General features: G+C 35.4%; 1 protein-coding gene across 3 annotated transcripts in view; it reads right to left on the reverse strand.

Moving 5' to 3' along the window:
* The window catches only part of LOC143347130 (uncharacterized), a 90617-nt gene that overhangs the window by 44595 nt on the left and 25553 nt on the right, over positions 1-20469 (reverse strand). For all 3 annotated transcript variants that reach the window (XR_013080555.1, XM_076776057.1, XM_076776056.1), the window contains exon 2: positions 13058-13117. Coding sequence is in view for 2 of the 3 variants with exons in the window: in XM_076776057.1 (XP_076632172.1) it covers positions 13058-13117 (60 nt within the window). In the remaining variant the exon portion in view is untranslated. The remainder of the gene's footprint in view (positions 1-13057; positions 13118-20469) is intronic.

Below are 20469 nucleotides of genomic sequence, written 5' to 3' on the forward strand. Positions count from 1 at the left end.
TTGTAAGGGGATCCTCGTAAGAAGGCTTTAATCTTCGTAATGGTTTTAATGGGTCACTAACTTATGGTCACTGGTGGTCAACAGTGAGGTTGACATCGAGGTCAGCGGTCCAGTGAAGATCCAGCAATGGTCAAGAGATGGGACCAATCGAAATAGCATTGTTCTCTAGACCAAGCGGTTCTTGACTCTTCACGTTGACATTGTCTCCCCACTCTTCGACTTCCCCACTTGAAGACTACCGCTGGACAAATTCTTCAGTACCCCTGGAGCATCCAGGGGGGCCGGGTCTCGCGGGCCAAAGTCAGGCCATTCGTGGAGCGGTGACCACTGGGGGGGACCAGGAGTGACCAGGACTGACCAGGACTGACCAGGACTGACCAGAACTGACCACTACTGACCAGTGCTGACTAGTGGAGATCCGACGACTGACCACTACTGACCAGTGCCGGACCGTGATGACCACTGGTAAGAACTATTTAAAATTGCTCTCCCCACTTCTATTTTGTCATCTGATACCAATTCAACGTTATGGAACTGTCTAACGCTTTTGCTAAATTACGAATCGTTTCTTATGTTACAGCTGGACCTCTGGTGCTGCTTCCTTGGTAATGGTAACTAATACTCAACAAGTAGTAAGCCCACTTTACTTATTTATATTATTATCACAAACCTGACCGGTTTATTTTATTTGTTTGGTCATAATTCGGTGTTGTTTTACTGTCCGGTTTTGTCTGGTTATTATGTTTTCCTTCTCTATTTCTACTTCTGACTTATTTTTTGAATTGACATAATTGTGTTGGATCATGTACCATTTTTGTTTCCATATTATTTTATGTATTTTGTTTGTATATTATTTCATGAATTTCGATGTCACTAATTGGAATAATATTTTTATTCTTATTCTATTTCGCTAAGATATTTTGTTTGATTCTTGGGTATTTTCATTCTGTGATTTCATCGTTGGATTTTTAATTCTGCGTTGGATTTTTAATCTTTGTTTCTGTTCGTCTTTGAAGTTTGCATGGTTCTTCGGACAATTTTTGTAATCATTCGCTATTTTACTTCGACTTTATACTCTCGTTACGCAAGTATAGGTAGAATACTCTGTTCCTAACATGTGTAAATTTTGTACATTTCCTTAGGTAGGTCTAGCATCGAGAATCTTATAGATTCTCACTTTTAGGTACATTAGCACGACTAATTATTCCATCGCTTCGTCTAGTTTGCATGGTGTTTATTGAATTTCCTTTCGTATGTCACTAATATGGGTATCAATTTTAGTTTCAGATTATTCGCAGGGACATCGAGGGAGTACGCCACATCCGCCGAGGGACATTTAATTCTAAGTCGGTTAGATTTTAGCTTCGTCGCGAATCTTAAAATTAACGTCGAAGATTTCTTTATTTTACATATTTCTGCGTTCTACCAAGCAATTATTCAATAAGTAGCTTCTCGTTTTCTCGTTCCCTCGTTCCTAGCTTCGGTCACCGCTGTTTCATCGATTGAAACATGTGATCGGCCGTGTATCTGGTCCGAAAGATCTAATCGCCTTCCCTTGGTAAGCTTGATTGAGGGAAAACGGCACTTCGCTGGAAGGTGTGGAGTTTCCGTATTCTGCGGAAACGCATACCTTCCAGCGGAAGTCGACTCTGTCTCAGGTACTCTCTCTTTGTCAGACAGCCTAAGTCGGGTCCTTCGGGCTCCCGGCGGGTTGCGTTGGAGAAATGGAGACCTCGATTCGGAGTTGCAGTTCTCTGTTTTCTTGTTGAGATCGAGTTAGCAAGGGCAGTAGGTTCGATCCTCGGATCCGCTGCACGGTTCAGCATCGCGTCGCGTCGCGTCACGTATCCCACGATTTAGCTTCATCCCTCTTTTTAACCATATAATTGCTTGGTAGAACTAACATCCAAGGAACTTTGTTCCTTTCTATCGTCCGAATTTTAGCTTCAACTTGACCAGACTTGAGCTTCGACGTTAATTTTAAGTCCCTATTGTATGCGTCTCCCAATATTGCCAAGTAATTATTTAACAAGTAGCTTCTCTCGACTCGTTCTCTCGTTTCTTGCTTCGGTCACCACTGTTTCGTCGAACGAAACATGTGATCGGCCGTCCAGTTTGTCCGAAAGATCTAGTCGCCTGCCAATGATAGATCGATTTCTAGAAATAGAAATCAATCTACCAAGGGTAGTGTCGATTCGATCCGAAGATCTGCTGCACGGTTCAGCATCGCGTCGCGTCGCGTCTCCAACAATTTAGCTTCATCCCTTTTTAAACAAAATAATTACTTGGTATTTAGACTTAAGTCTTTAGTGTAGTCGCGTGTCCTGCCAAGTAATTATGTAACAAGTAGCTTCTCCTTCACTCGTCTCCCGTCCCCTCCGATCACCACTGCTTCCATGTAGAAAGCAAGTGATCGGCCGATTAGCTGGTCCGAAGGGTCAGTTGCCGTCCTCTAGTGAGACGATCCAAGGGAAAGGGTATTTCGGCCTTAGAGGGGATCAGGGACTGTTCCTGTCTACGGTAGCCCCGACTCAGGATCCCTCTCTCTGTCAGACATCCCGAGTTGGGTCCATTTGGCTCCCAACAGGCTGCTTGGGGGAAATGGGGAACCTGTGTCGGGTGCGTTGATTCCCTTCCCCTTCGATCGGACTTGCCAAGAGGCAACGAGCTGACCCTTTTGACTTCGCTATTCGGTTCGCGTCTCTCGCTCCTTGCACTATTGCATGGTGCATCGCGTCGTATCGCGTCGCGTCGCCCACGATTTAGCTTCGTCCCTCTTTTAAACAAAATAATTACTTGGCATGACTAATCTAGTTTCTAAGGATGTAAAAGGGAGATCGATGGAACTTGGATTCCATCCATCTCCCTTCGGGTCTCCACTCGCAGCAACCTCCTCGTGGTGAGACCTGGTAATCGGTGTCACCCACGACAGAAAAGTTATTCTTCGTGGGTGACACCGAGCTAATGGCTGCGAATTTAGAACTGTTTCGTGATATAATAAACGAATTTAGATTTATAGTTAGGCAGGTGTTTGGTTAACCATTATGTTAGGCAGGTTATTTTTATTTGAAGGCAAATTCTTTTGAAAACTCTTTCAACTTCGTTGGTTGTGCATCTTTTATTGATTGCACTTTCGTTTTCGACCAACGATCGTTGGTCACAGAAGAACTTTATTAATGGAGGGTGGTTGGGTCTCCATTCGCAGCAACCTCCTCGTGGTGAGACCTGGGTAATATTATTTAGCGTTTAATTAATAATCGTATCACTCTTAGCTGGGTAATGCAATTATTAATTAAAAACTAAATAATATTAGCAAATTGGCTGCGATCCGCCTTGCATAGGTCATCATAAATATAGAGTTTCTTTGCTAGATTAGTTCTGATTCTCATTGATTCATCAAAGATTCTAAAGTATTGTCAGAGACGAGGTATACGAGCAGATCTTTCACCCAATGTATTTTTTCGACCCATTTTTATGGGGTCCCGAAACCCCATTATCATTTTCGTGTCATTGGCAACGTTACCAACAGATTCAGAAATAAATGTTAATTCCTTCCATAGTCAACTCACATGTATTTACGCAACACTACAGCTGTTTGCCTATCAATACTAATTCAGTAAATAGTTTCTCAACTGATCGCCATCCATGAGAAGAGGACGCTAAAATCACCTCGGAATTTTCAGGTCGGTATGGCAGTCAGATTGAGCTACGAAAGTCCATATGATGAAAGGCCTACTTGTATACCTCTTTTGTGACAGAATTATCAATGTATATCTGTAGATATCATCGCGGTCTTTATTAACAACCAATGCTTACTCATAATCATTAGCACTACTCCTATACCTCGTCTGTGTTAGCGACACACATCATTGACTACAGCTGAGAGCCTCGATTGCGATAACACCTACTTGACAAATCGTTGTACGTATTATCGCGCCACTGTGGTCGGTTTGAGAACTCATGGTTTATGCTCGGTCGGTATTTGCATTTTCTTTCACCCGGTTAAAATTAAGTCAACAACACCTGCTTTAATGAGAACAAATTTTCTACCTAACAACATCGAAAACAAAGTATTATTGTGCGACATATTAATCTCCTAATCGTCAATAACAGAAAATAATCTTGTAACATAAATTACAAATATGCATACATGCAATAATTAGTTTAATAATTAATATTTTACTCAAAGCCATGTAGCTTACGCTTGAAATTCTATTAAACACACTTTTCACTAATTGTTCACAATAATCCGGTGGCATCATCTTCCATTATACTTTAAAATTGTTTCATTATTTACAGAAGAATCCCATGATTCCTATTCTCAGAACATCATAATCACCTTGGTCACACGAATACTTTCATAGTTACAAAGTGTTAGTTTTTAATAAATAGCAATAGTAATAAGTGAACTTGTAAAATTAATGACATCGATAAATAAAGAGTCTATAAACACGATAACGTGAAAATTCGATCAGAATCATTGTCATGGAATGCAAAATAATAAAATTCTCACTTATGGAACATCGAATTACTTTTCGTTTCGTAAAAATTCTCTCCGAACGAATTTGCGAAACTGAATTTATGTGCGATACGGTCGTACAAGATGACTATCACAGTCCCAAGTTAAAATTCAACGAAGAAGGAAATTACGTAATGGACCGCCTCCTGATTGTTCACGATACACGTTATACTCTTGCAAGCAGAGTGAAAAACGTATACATATTCTGTTATGTATCGGTTATAAATTATTCAAGATGATGTCGAAGTACGGTTTCGTTCAACCACATCAGTATGCGAATGAATTAATAACAACGTACTTTTACAAATTATTTCCCTCTAATGAGTTTCGACAAGCTTTAACAAGAGTGAGAATCAAATGTCACTATTTGTGAAAAACAATCGCAATATGACGAAACATATCGATGCAGGTAGCCTAATTGTCTTTGGAGAAAACAACGCAAGTGCCAAGAATCGAATATTTATATTTGTATTATTTAATCTACGAAATTTGATTTATTATTATCGTTGTATTAGTGGCAATAATAAAATATAAACTGTAATGGTAAAACAAAGTGTTTCTTTGCTCGAATATGAACGAAAAAATATTACCATCGTTAATAATGGTTATGAGCGATTGAAAAATAAATGTTTTGGTCATAAATAATAATTATCGTACGACTAGAGGATTTATTTATATTTTTGAGTTGCATTGCTTTCTGAAAAATTTTGAAAAAATAATGTTTTTTGTAGAACTAAAAAATTTAGTAACTTGTATTTTCAAGTTGCATTTCTTTCTGAAAAATGTTGAAAAAAACAGTGTTTTTCGTAGGATTAAAAGATTTAGTAATTTCTATTTTCAAGTTGCATTGATTTTTGAAAAATTTTGGAAGAATAATGATTTTCATACGACTAAAAAATTTAGTAATTTATATTTTCAAGTAGCATTTTTTTCTGAAAAATTTTGAAAAAACAGTGTTCCTCGTGGGACTAAAAAATTTATTTCTATTTTCGAGTTGCATTGCTTTCTGAATAATTTTGAAAAAACAATAATTTTCATAAGACTAAGAGATTTAGTAATTTATATTTTCAAGTTGCATTTCCTTCTGAAAAATTATGAAAAAATAGTGATTTTCATTGGAGTAGAAGATTTATTTATATTTTCAAGTTGCATTCCTTTCTGAAAATTTTTGAAAATATAATAATTAACGTACGACTAGAAGATTTATTTATATTTTCAAGTTTCATTGCTTTCTGTAAAATTTTGAAAAAATAATGATTTTCACATGACTAAAAAATTTAGTAATTGACATTTTCAAGTTGCATTTCCTTCTGAAAAATTTGGAAAAAATAGTGATTTTCATACGACTAAAAAATTTATTTATATTTTCAAGCTGCATTGCTTTCTAAAAAATTTGCTACGAGTTATTTTGCTTGGGGCTCGAAAGATATTAATTTAATTTTATTTGTAACAAAACAATTTATCCTTCCATTATCCTTCTTCGGAAGACATTTAAAATTTGAATCTAAAATTATTTTCCAAAATCATTATTCCCTAATAACATGATATTAAAAATAACATAATACGCGTTGACAATTATTTTGACAGTTATTTGCACTCAAATGTCAAATTAAAATTGAACATTTCGAAATAGTCGATGCATAAAATCGCGGTGGAAACTGTTAATGGCGGATCTTCGGATCACAGTTAGGAAACAATGCGCTTTACACACGGAAGGCTCGAACGATATCAGCAACGAGATAAAATTCTTTAAATTACAGAGATACACTTACGGATTGACGTATATAATGCTCCATTAGGAAATATACATTGTCCTAGCTCACGAACAGTAATTCACCTGACAAACGACGGTTCTTCTCAAGAACCACGTGATCGAATATCTCGTTCAGCGCGACAGGAAGGTCGAGCAATGACATTGAAGAAACGTACTTTACATAAGTAACTTCAGCCATTTGCCTGCACAGAAGCGCTCCTCGGCCCGGAGAAATACAACAGGGCTAAACAATTATCGCATTAAAAACAATTATTACGCATTATTACCTCGAATGATTTTGTTCAAATTTCAGGCGTCACGAATTAAATCTTACATCCGTTTCGAATTGTAAATAAAAGTTTGCACACAGAGTGTTCGGCCACACGTGGGAAAAATTTTAATGGAGGATTCTAGAGGCCAAAATAAGACGAAAATCAAGAATACCAATTTGTTTATGGAGGCTTCGTTAAAAAGTTATTAACGTTTCAAGTTTCACGGCTTCTCGAATTTTTTTCTAGAAAGTGGGTAGGATTTCGGGGGTATGTCTATTCACCAAAAATGCTTGTAATTGACCCCTGTAACTAAATATAATTTTTCCAGAACGATTTGAAATTTTTTAATTTTGTCGAAAAATTTCACACCTTCTCGAATTTTTTTCTCGAAAGTGGTTAGGATTTTAGGGTTATGTCTATTCACCAAAAATGCTTGTAATTGACCCCTGTAACTAAATATAATTTTTCCAGAACGATTTGAAATTTTTTAATTTTGTCGAAAAATTTCACACCTTCTCGAATTTTTTTCTCGAAAGTGGTTAGGATTTTAGGGTTATGTCTATTCACCAAAAATGCTTGTAATTGACCCCTGTAACTAAATATAATTTTTCCAGAACGATTTGAAATTTTTTAATTTTGTTGAAAAATTTCACACCTTCTCGAATTTTTTTCTCGAAAGTGGTTAGGATTTTAAGGTTATGTCTATTCACCAAAAATGCTTGTAATGGGCCCCTGTAACTAAATATAATTTTTCCAGAACGATTTGAAATTTTTGAATTTAACTGTTAATAACTTTTTAACGAAGCCTCCATGAACAAATTGGTATTCTTGATTTTCGTCTTATTTTGGCCTCTAGAATCCCCCATTAAAATTTTTCCCAGGGGTGGCCGAACTCCCTGTATATTGAATGATCGCAATAATGGAGGAAAGGAAAATTCATAACAATACAACCTTAAGAATAAATTTATGCTAGGCTCGTTTAGCATTCTGCTCCTCTACTTTTCCATTAACAAGGAAAACCTCGCATGGAACGTTGCAAGGACATTAAAAACTGGTTGGAAGGAAAAAAAGATTCTCGAATACGATGGTATCGAATCAATCAAAATCTTAACAAAGTCTCGACATGGGTACTCGAAGCGATTTCGAAATTGGGGCTTCGAAAATCCTCATTCGATTGCTCCTATCGATTATCGATATTTCCAGTAAAAAAAAAAAATAAATAAATAAACTGGTTCGATTTTTACAACGTCCGGTTGTATTTGTCAGATAGACCGAGTATAGGAATTCAATTTTTGCGCGAAAGCAAATAAGTTGTTGCAAAGATCAAATCAAATATTTATTCTTGATATTCCACGGCAAACGTATTCTTTCAGACGCCAGGAATGTTATCGCTGGAACGTTGATAATATTCAAATCAATGTACATCGCGATATTCGAGATAACGGGCAAATCTCGTTTTCTGATAATTCGGTTCAGTAGCATTGTCGACTGTTAGATGGCGCGATACACGACCAGCCGTGTGAGTTGGTTTTAATTTTTTAACTAACACTAACATCGTCGAAATTAAGTAAGCTCTACAGAAAGAGAGAATTTCAATAAAGTGAATTACATATCACGAAGGAATACTAGTAAATAATAGACAAGGAATATTTAACATGTATATGTACATACGTTCTGATACGTTTCCCGCCACAACAGAAAATTAAATGTTCGTCTCTTCGTCCGTTATCGAAGTTAATGGCGGATTCTAGAGGTCAAAACAAGACGAAAATCAAGAATACCAATTTCTTGATGGAGGCTTCGTTAAAAAGTTATTAACAATTGAATTCAAAAATTTCAGATCGTTCTGGAAAAATTATTTTTGGTTACAGGGGTCAATTGCAATTATTTTTGGTGATTAGACATACCCCCGAATTCCTACGCGTTTACGAGAAAAAAATTCGATTAGGTAAAATTTTTCGACAAAATTAAAAAATCTCAAATCTTTCTAGAAAAATTATTTTCGGTTACAGGGGTCAGTTACAAGCATTTTTGGTCAACAGACATACCCCAGAAATCCTACCCATTTTCTAGAAAAAAATTCGAGAAGGTACGAAATTTTTCGACAAAATTGAAAAATTTCAAATCATACTAAAAAAATTATATTTAGTTACAGGGGTCAATTACAAGCATTTTTGGTCAACAGACATACCCCGGAAATCCTACCCATTTTCGAGAAAAAAATTCGAGAAGGTACGAAATTTTTCGACAAAATTAAAAAATCTCAAATCTTTCTAGAAAAATTATTTTCGGTTACAGGGGTCAGTTACAAGCATTTTTTGTCAATAGACATACCCCGGAAATCCTACCCATTTTCTAGAAAAAAATTCGAGAAGGTACGAAATTTTTCGACAAAATTAAAAAATCTCAAATCTTTCTAGAAAAATTATTTTCGGTTACAGGGGTCAGTTACGAGCATTTTTTGTCAATAGACATACCCCGGAAATCCTACCCATTTTCTAGAAAAAAATTCGAGAAGGTACGAAATTTTTCGACAAAATTAAAAAATCTCAAATCTTTCTAGAAAAATTATTTTCGGTTACAGGGGTCAGTTACAAGCATTTTTGGTCAACAGACATACCCCGTAAATCCTACCCATTTTCTAGAAAAAAATTCGAGAAGGTACGAAACTTTAAACGTTAACAACTTTTTAACGAAGCCTCCATCAACAAATTGGTATTCTTGATTTTCGTCTTATTTTGGCCTCCAGAATCCCCCATTAAAATTTTTCCCACGGTTGTCTGAACACCTTTTATAGTAAAAACGAATGAATATGGCAATCCCCAAAAATTGATATTTTCCTTGCTTATTTCTGCGTAGTTTGATGCATAGATTCAGATTGAATACAGCAAATCTTAAATAACTGCGAGGAACACGGGACTAAAAAAGTCTCGTAGCTCTGAAAAGACGGTTAATTTTCAGTTCCCAGAAAGGCACGAGCCGAGCTACGGCGTTCGGCTTTGTATCTTGCCGAACGTAGACAAGGACAGCGAATGAAGGATAAATAAGTACAACGTAATGTGAAACTTATTTATTTTTTATTTCTTTTTAAATGAAACCTTCACTGATATATTTATGAGGCATTTCTGATTGAAATAAGACCAAACGTGATATAAATTGGATCATATTTACGTATTTAACGAGTGACAATAACTCACTTTTCTGGCACTCGCGAATACGAGTTTATATTCTATTAGAAGTAGGTTAAAAACAAATTCTATCGTGTTTGGTCTTATTTTAATCGAAAAACTCTTACAAATACATTGGTAAAAAGTTTCATCTTTGCATTATGAACTCTGTACATACGTATTATCTCGTCGATATTCGAGCCCAGATTAGGTTACACTACACGCTCCGCTTGACGTTAAGCTTCTAGTGTGTCAAGGGGAGTCCCCTCTACGTAGTAGGGACGACTATTGTTCACTTATCCAATCGAAAATGACACACAGTTATTCAAGCATTGCTGTACACACATGTAAGTTCGTTAATTTTAGCGTTTAGATAGTTTACACTCCGCGAATGTTTCAACAAAAGAGCATCCTGAAGCAAGGGAGGAATATATCGTCCATCTTGCACGGTACACTAGTGCCGCCACCTAGGTTCCGCCCGCGGTAAATTTAAACAGCTCCCACTACCGATTTGAATAAACTATCATTCCTCTAGTTACAATACAAAATACAGAAACATTCAAACAACGTATACATATTTATTTGTCCAAGCTTTTGATTATATCCAAACGAACGTCTATTCGAACAAAAGTGTAGTGGTTACGAACAGTGCAAATAAGGTATAATTGCCCAGGATGTATCGTTCAGGGTACAATAATTTTATTCGGCTAATCACCTTACATAAATATTTATTCGAAATTATACGGCTAATGACCAACTCTGAATTATCGATTGTCGTTCGTTCCGGGCCGAAGGTCATTTCTGTGACTGCGAGTGACGTCACGAACTATTTCCTTTCTTAGGTTATTGCTACGCGACGCCATATTCGAGCGACAGAGGGCGCGTCCCTGCAGGTTTCGCGCGAAGAGACGGGAAGTAGAATAATTGAGCAGTTAAACGGTAAGGTTAACATTTTAGCGGCTCGAGTGTGGCTACTCTGAACGTAGCCCTTCCTTTGCCGACCGCACGACAAAAATATTTGAACTGGCATTTAAGAAACCGCAAACACGGACGAGGATACGATAAATTCGTCGATAATAATACTATCTTCCGCGTCGTGAATTATCAGTCGAGGAAAGAGCAAAGTAAATAAGATTTTACCTATGATTGACGAATCGTTTTTTTTTTTTTTTTGTCGAAACAGAAAACGTGCATCGAATCTAAAGTCCATGATCCAAATTGAAATCAAAATACGATTATAGAGCCGCAGATAAAATCTTCAACGATTTCCTTTGAAAGTAAAACAGGTGATGGATCGATGAGGAGGAAGGAACGTTCGATTTCAGGTTGAACGACCATATCAGTCGTTAATTAATCTTTATCGGTCCGACAAGATTAATAAGTGAGACGTCGAAAGGAATAGATTACCGCTTCAAAATTATAGAATAAACGTGATAGAAACTCCGAAAGGCGCGAATGTATTTGTGAATATGCTGAATCCTTCAATTTAATCGTACTACGCTCTGTTATTTTCGAAACTTTCTAAACGAAGTGCACTGCGTTTCGATGAGATCTACGTATTGTAATGAGCATGGGTTTGATTTAGAATTATTACCGAGACTTTAAGGTCGTCGGTGTTCTTTTCTAAGGGGGGAGTCAAAAAAATAGATTTCTTTATTTCATTTTTTGAAAGTATATAGAGAGTGTTCGGCCATTCCAAGGAAATATTTTAATGGGAGATTCTGGAGGCCAAAATAAGACGAAAATCAAGAATACCAATTTCTCGATGGAGGCTTCGTTAAAAAGTTATTAACAATTAAATTCAAAAATTTCAAATCGCTTTGGAAAAATTATTTTCGGTTGCGGGGGTCAATTGCAAGCATTTTTGGTCAACAGACATACCCTCGAAATCCTACTCAGTTTCGAGAAAAAAATTCGAGGAGGTGTGAAATTTTTCGACGAAAAAAAAATTTTTCAAATCGTTCTAAAAAAATTCTTTTCAGTTACAGGGGGCAATTACAATCATTTTTGGTCATTACACATACCCCTGAAATCTTGCGCATTTTCGAGAAAAAAATTCGAGAAGGTACGAAATTTTTCGACAAAATTGAAAAATTTCAAATCATACTAAAAAAATTATATTTAGTTACAGGGGTCAATTACAAGCATTTTTTGTCAATAGACATACCCCGGAAATCCTACCCATTTTCTAGAAAAAAATTCGAGAAGGTACGAAATTTTTCGACGAAATTAAAAAATTTCAAATCATACTAAAAAAATTATATTTACTTACAGGGGTTAATTACAATCATTTTTGGTCATTACACATACCCCTGAAATCCTGCGCATTTTCGAGAAAAAAATTCATTAAGGGCAAAACTTTAAACGTCAATTAAAAAATTTCAAATCATACTAAAAAAATTATATTTACTTACAGGGGTTAATTACAATCATTTTTGGTCATTACACATACCCCCGAAATCTTGCGCATTTTCGAGAAAAAAATTCATTAAGGGCAAAACTTTAAACGTCAATAACTTCTTAACGAAGCCACCATCAACAAATTGGTATTCTTGATTTTCGTCTTATTTTGGCCTCTAGAATCCCCCATTAAAATTTTTCCCACGGGTGTCCGAACACCCTGTATATTTAATAATGTATTGTTAAATTTTGAGAGATAAATGTCAAGTATTGTGGATTGTAGAACATTTTTTGCATAGCCCTCACTAAGGATAGCTAAGTAAACTGTAAATATGAATCATAACTTCAAATGTAATATTTCCTTTAAAAAAAATTAAGAAAAATGGATCAATTTTCCATAATTCACATGAGAATGTCCCCTTAATTAATTACATGCAATTTTTACAACTGTTGGATGATTAAATTTCTATGAATTTCTACCTGACTGATTGCTCGAATCACTAAAACAATATTTGTTAAATTTAATCTTCTCCTCAGGGGTCGAACGAACCTTAAAATTTCTAATTGGTCCTCGTATAATTACATTATTTTTATCTCATGACAAAATAATATTTTTTGTAATTAATATTAAAAATATAGAAGTACCTTTGTAATTTCGATAAAAAATCGACACCTTTAAATTTCTTGAATTTGTTAAAAAATCGTTTTGAAATCGGATCTTGAAGTTACTATGGAATTGAACAGTATTTTAGGTTTTCCTTAAATTATAATTTTGGTTGATTACGTTTGGTACGCGACAACGAAATATTCAAGTGACGTTGAAGAAGGAATTAAAGAATTATTTTAATTGTAATCGTACGATGTAGTATTACAGAGAGATATTCTGTAAAAGGAGCCGAACGAGTTTCTCGCGGACATGAGTTTAAAATTGTTTTTACCTACTTACCCGTGTCATTATCGTGCCCTTGAATTCCATCTCCCACCTCCTCGGCGGCTGTGGAAAAGGCTGAAATTCAACAAACAAGTTTTATAGTATCGTCCTTTTTATTGTTGATTAAACGGAATCAGTAACGCGCGATATGTCGTAAACCTCTACATCCAAGAAAGTAATCGCGACCTCTCACTTTTCACGGACAAATCGGGGAATTTTCATTCCAATTTATCGATACGCGAACGAAAATCCGAAAACCATCCACCGAACGAACGAAATCAATCGTCAGCGCGTCGCGTTTCACTCTATATTTGATTCGAAGACGAAAAGATAGTATACTTTCATTTTTTAACGATATTTTTACGTATAATCGTAGCGAAGAATTATTAAAACCGACCGGGAAAATGCGTGAAAAATTCACGAACGTACATACGTTCGATGTGTTCCTTGAGAACTTGTCGCGGGCTCAAGACCGAGCGGCGACAATATCTCAGGGTCGAGTGAAACAGCAAATTACGAATAAAAGTCACTCGATGAAATTTTAACTTCTAAATTATTTCTTTTCTGTGTTGTGTCAAGTTTTAATTCTGGTATGAAATTTTTATTTTAATATTTTATATTAGATTGACGAGAGTTCTGGCGGAACTCGTAACAAAAGAGGATCAGGTGTCTTTAAATAATCGAGACAACAAAAAGAATACATAACAGAAACAGGAAGATACGTATAAACACCTTAAATACGTCTGAGATAACAGTGAACGATAAGTGGCTGATAAATAAACATTTCGAGATAATTGAATTCAGAGCAATAAAATACTGCCTCCACGCCATCCTGCGATTAATACTAATCTCCGAGATCGCGAAACTCTGAAATTAAGAAACGAGGACGGTGCCTTGAACCATAATTTCTTCACGCTTCTGTAGAAACGCGATTAGCAGAAACACGAAAACATTATGTCAAGACGAATAAATATGCACACCTCTGGGTAATAATTGCTTATCGATACCATGGGCAAATTTTTATTTGTTAAATAAACTGATAACGAATTGCAATACACGTAACGAACGTTGGGCGTTGATCAATTACGTTTTCGATCAATTAATCGATCAATTGCAAAATCAATTGCTATTGAAAACACGGAATTTAATTGCAATTGATTTCAGTTGCAATCAATCTTCAATTGCAACTGAAGATCGACTGTCTTGGAATCGCGATTAACATTTAAAGGATAAGAAAACCCTCCCTGATTTAGAAAATTAAAGTTCGTTAAATTTATTATTAATATATACAATTTCTTTTACCAAACGAACGAGTATTTTATCCATGAAAAGACACGAATTAAATATAATAAAACTTCAAATAAATTGATTGTAAGTTGCTTGTATATTTACAAATTTAATTTGCAAAATTGTTAAAATTTTGAAATTCACAAAGCTTTACTTATGTTGTGGTGCTAACCCAGACCTAACTCCTCGGTTGCTATACATGGGGAAAATTTTAATGGAGGATTCCAGAGGCCAAAATAAGACGAAAATCAAGAATACCAATTTCTTTATTAAGGCTTCGTTAAAAAGTTATTAACATTTAAAAAGTTCCGCCCGTAATGAATTTTTTTCTCGAAAATGCAAAGGATTTCGAGGGTGTGCCTATTCACCAAAAATTATTGTAATTGACCCCTGAAATCGAAAATAATTTTTCCAAAACGATTTGAAATTTTTTTTTTTCTGTAGAAAAATTTAGGCACCTACCCCCTTTCGATTTTTTTTAAAAAATTCGTTTTTCAGTTTTAATACATTTGTTTGACGTCTTACGAAAATTTTGTTTAGTACTCTTTTGTAGGTATCCATAAGCTCCACTTCTATACTAAATTTCATTGAGATACGTTCACTATTGTAGAAGTTATGGACGTTTGAAGATTGGGCCATTTTTATGGAGTTCTGCACAATTTACAGGTTTAAGGAATAACTTTTCGAATAGTATTGAAATTTCTACATATTTTTCGTAAAAATACGAATCGATTGCATTTTGAAACATTAAAATCCTTCAATCCATTCAGAAATTACGATGTTTTTAACATACGCATGAAATTTCAGGGTAACATTTCTAACACCACATTATATTTTCAGCAAAAAATTTTTTTCTCAAAAGTGCGTAGGATTTCGAGGGTATGTGTAATGACCAAAAATGATTGTAATTGACCCCTGAAATCGAAAATAATTTTTCCAGAACGATTTGAAAATTTTTTTTTCGTCGAATTTAGGCACCGAATTAGATTTTCGGTAAGGAATTTTTTTCCCGAAAGTGCGTAGGTTTTCGGGGGTATGTGTAATGACCAGAAATGATTGTAATTAACCCCTGTAACTAAATATAATTTTTTTAGTATGATTTGAAATTTTTTAATTTCGTCTAAAAATTTCTGTATCTACTCGAATTTTTTTCTCGAAAGTGGATAGGATTTCGAGGGTATGTGTAATGACCAAAAATGATTGTAATTAACCCCTGCAATCGAAAATAATTTTTCCAGAACGATTTGAAATTTTTGAATTTAATTGTTAATAACTTTTTAAAGAAGTCTTCATCAACAAATTGGTATTCTTGATTTTCGTCTTATTTTGGCCTCTAGAATACCTCATTAAAGTTTTTCCCAGGGGTGGTCGAACACCCTGTATTTGACAATAAAAAACCGGTTCTCATTAACAATATGGCGGATACTTTTAAGCATGAAACTATACGCGAAATATAAATCAGTAATGAATTCATCGTTGCTGTATTTCTGATCTGCACAACATAATTAATTGTTTGGAAATTTTTCTACGAAGAAATACTATGTTTGAAATACTATAATACTGTTAAAATACGACGATGTACCACGTATTTACACGTGACGTATATCAAATGGGATTTCTCCAATAGTTCATTCAATTAATCAATGAAGAAATTGACATAACATTGACCCGTTAATCTTCCAGTTGCAGAGGCCTGTCTCAGCGTGGCATTATGAATAATTCGAGTGCAAAAGTGGCTACAACTCGTCAACAAGGATACATATTTATGTGAACTTCTTTGAATTATTTTTTCGACTTCCCCTGTATCGTACAAAAAATATATAAATATATACGAATGTGCTCTTGCTTTAACATCTAATTGCAATTAAAAAACGTTTCGCTAATTCTAGAGTATTTTAAAATGTATTAATATCTAATCGGAACGAGGGAGTGTATTTTTACGTAGATTACGAATAAAAATATCAGTAACGTTCTATTGTTGCAGCAAAAAAAAATAGTGCAGGTATCTTTAATTTCTCGGTAAATTAACGATTGCGTTATCGTTTATGCCCGGTAGTGCAAACGAGTAAACTTTTGTTTGCGAAGCACGAACAGCTGTACATGACCAATAATTTTTTTATTTATCCGATACGCGAACGATAAAGCTATCTGTTACGTATTAGAGCCTTCGGTGTTTACAGCCAGCTTCAACGTGAAAATGGACACAATAAACACCGCGGTGCACGAAAATTTACCGTACATAGTGTAATATATGTATTCACGGATTCGCGTGTAAATAAGATCTTATTTATGTTTATATTCTTGGTTACAATTTCGCTGCTAAATCCGGCAGCTTTGGTTTATAAATACGATCTTCGGTTCACATTTATCCCTAAAATATTTATTTACTATTAACACTATGGCGTCGCCTCCCATGTTCGCCACCAGAGGGGTCGCGCTCTCACAAGCGCTCGATCGACACTTCGCTATATACAGGGTGTTCGGTCAACCCTGGGAAACATTTTAATGAGGGATTCTAGAGCCCAAAATAAGACGAAAATCAAGAATATCAATTTGTTGATGGAGGCTTCGTTAAACAGTTATTAACAATTAAATTCAAAAATTTCAAATCATTCTGAAAAAATTATTTTTGATTACTAGCGTCGATTACAATCATTTTTGGTGAATACATATACCCCCGGATTCCTACGCGTTTTCGAGAAAAAAATTCGATTAGGTGAAATTTTTCGGCGAATTTGAGAAGTTTTAAATCATTTTGGAAAAATTATTTTTGGTTGCATGAGTCAGTTGCAATTATTTTTGGTGATTAGACATACCCCCGAATTCCTACGCGTTTTCGAGAAAAAAATTCGATTAGGTGAAATTTTTCGGCGTAATTGAAAAATTTCAAATCATTTTGGAAAAATTATTTTCGGTTGCGGGGGTCAATTGCAATTATTTTTGGTCAACATACACACCCCCGAAATCCTACGCATTTTCGAGAAAAAAATTCGATTAGGTGAAATTTTTCGGCGAATTTGAGAAGTTTCAAATCATTTTGGAAAAATTATTTTTGGTTGCAGAAGTCAATTGCAATTATTTTTGGTGATTAGACATACCCCCGAATTCCTACGCGTTTTCGAGAAAAAAATTCGATTAGGTGAAATTTTTCGGCCAATTTGAGAAGTTTCAAATCATTTTGGAAAAATTATTTTTGGTTGCAGAAGTCAATTGCAATTATTTTTGGTGATTAGACATACCCCCGAATTCCTACGCGTTTTCGAGAAAAAAATTCGATTAGGTGAAATTTTTCGGCGAAATTGAAAAGTTTCAAATCATTTTGGAAAATTTATTTTCGGTTGCGGGGGTCAATTACAATTATTTTTGGTCAACATACACACCCCCGAAATCCTACGCATTTTCGAGAAAAAAATTCATTAAGGGCAGAACTTTAAACGTCAATAACTTTTTAACGAATCCTCCATCAACAAATTGGTATTCTTGATTTTCGTCTCATTTTGGCCTCTAGAATCCCCCATTAAAATCTTTCCCAGTCGTGACCGAACACCCTGTATAGAATAAATCGCTAATTAGCAATTTCTTTATCGACGAATGCCAAATGTATCGATATTTCATATTCAATAGTCGAGCTAGTAAAAGAATATTCGATTTCAATATTTGGAGAGTAAAAAATATTTATGGCTTTCATTTATTTTACTTCTTATGTATTTATTTATCAACGAAGACTATTAAATGTCATTTAACATTCGAATATATTACAGATATCTGGAACTACGAATAAATATTTGATTATTTTATTTCTTTTATTATTTCTAAAGGAGAGATTCTCGAAACCTCGAATTTTATCGCGATTTTTTGTTACTCTTCGAACTCTTCTAGATCCGGTACTGATAAAAAGATAAATATTGATAAATATACTGATAAGAAAATTGTTATAAAATTACAAAATAAGAATAGTGGCAGATTGTAGCTTTTGGGGATAGAAATACTCAGAACTACAATGCTAAACCCCTATTTTGCCTACTCTAGTTTATTATACAACAGAAACCAGCAAGACAAATAAAGTGATACAAAAATACGTCTCCTAAGCACTTTCTAAACCAGTGTTTCTCATACTTCAATAACGGAAGCTGAACGAAAGATGAATATCTTACGGAATACAAAACAACAACGTTAATAAAATTGTACAAAAATTTTCAACCGTCTGAAATGTTTAAGCTGTTTAACTTGGATACTACTGACGATAGAAAATCATTTGTCGCGTGGTTTTAATCATTTTTGCAGATGTATTGCACTTCGTGAAACATTACTCTCGACGTGTAGAAGTATCGGCAAATAGTATAAAATACAATATATCGTCGTTCTTTCGAGGAGTGCCCCATTATCATTTTCAGATAAGGTACAGGAAACTCTTGATAGCCATCCTTTACGTCATTCGATCCTTTAAACAATCAGCTAAGCAAACAATCAAAACAAAGCGACAGTATCTAAAAAAAAAAAAAAAAACGAAAGAAACTACCACCGCGGAAAGATAATAATTCACATATTATACGTAACGCGAGTGAATCACAGAGCACGGCTGCAGAAATGACGAAGAAAAGTCGTTTTTTTGCTGTACAGTGTCATAAACCGGTTTAAAAGTCGATCAAGTGTCGGCAATTTGATTCAAAGTGGTCGCGCTTGCGAGGCAGCAGTCGGAGAACACGGAAAAATAATAAATACGATGAAGAAATAGAAAAGCTAGTAGTTAAATTAGTAGGAAATTATAGTTACAACGAAAGATACGAATGTGACGAAGAAATTACTTTAAAAACCCCGTTGAGAAGAAGGAAAGGTGTCGAATAGTGTAACACCTCGATAAAACGCCACTTTCTAACCTTCGTAAAACGTACAGGGTGTTCGGCCAACCCTGGGAAAAATTTTAATACAGGATTCTAGAGGCCAAAAAAAGACGAAAATCAAGAATACCAATTTGTTGATTGAGGCTTCGTTAAAATGTTATTAACAATTAAAGTTCCGCCCATATTGAATTTTTTTCTCGGAAATGCGCAGGAATTCGGGGGTATGTCTATTCACCAAAAATGATCGTAATTGACCCCCACAGCTAACAATATTTTTTTCAGAACGATTAGAAATATTTTAATTTTCTCGAAAAATTTCGTACCTTCTCGAATTTTTTTCTCGAAAACGGGTAGGATTTCCGGAGTATGACGATTGCCAAAAAATAATTGCAAGTAACCCCCTATATAAAGTAATTTTTGAACATTTCTTGAACAGCGATCGATGTAAAATAGCCTATTCCATAAAACCTGAAAGCTTTCTTGCGCGCGTAAAAGATCGCGACACGTCGAACCGTTTTTCGGTAATGGCGGAGCAAACAAACGAAACTTCTAAAAATATAGAAAATTCGGGATAAAGATAGAATTACGAAAACAACTGACCGACGTTAAATCAAACATTCGTACAGTCGAACAAACAGAAATTCCGAAAGTGCGCATTTATCGTGACTTTGATCAAGTTCGAAGTTTACATCTTTTATTTACACCAGCCATTGTGTTCGACGTTGGATCGCAGCGACGATCGCGCGGCTCTTCATAGTCATTTAACTATCAACTGGGACGATGATTGCGCTTTCACTTAAAGGCTAGTGGAGATAATTTCGGTTATCATGTTGGTAAGGTTACTTAGGTAATTTTTTTTTTTCTTATGCGTGGAAATACTTCCGGTTGGGTGGATTTCGTTGGTAAGTTCGTCTGTCGTATGGATCGACACGTAAGTGTATCGACGAGATCCGATTTCCTCGCGAATTTCACCTTATCGACGATTGTTTGTAAACTCAGTTTTCAGGGACAATGTCACGGCAGGAAATACGAGACAACCTGGGGTGGCTTTGCCCACGCAAATTCTACTTCTTCTTTATCGCATTGTTCAACAACTTGTTGGGGTTACGGGCGTGGCAAGGTTCGGTGTGGGAGAACGTAACACGACCAAAACGTTATAAGCACGGTGCCTCATAATTCGATAAATATCACTCTCGCGCTGGTTAAACGCTCTAAAACACTCCATTTCCAGGAAACGCTCCGACGTGGCGTGCATTTCGTTCGCTGAACCGAGCTTTTTTTGCCGGTCTAAAACGATTT

This window comes from Colletes latitarsis, chromosome 10 (assembly GCF_051014445.1).
Source record: "Colletes latitarsis isolate SP2378_abdomen chromosome 10, iyColLati1, whole genome shotgun sequence".
Classification (NCBI taxonomy): Eukaryota; Metazoa; Arthropoda; class Insecta; order Hymenoptera; family Colletidae; genus Colletes; species Colletes latitarsis.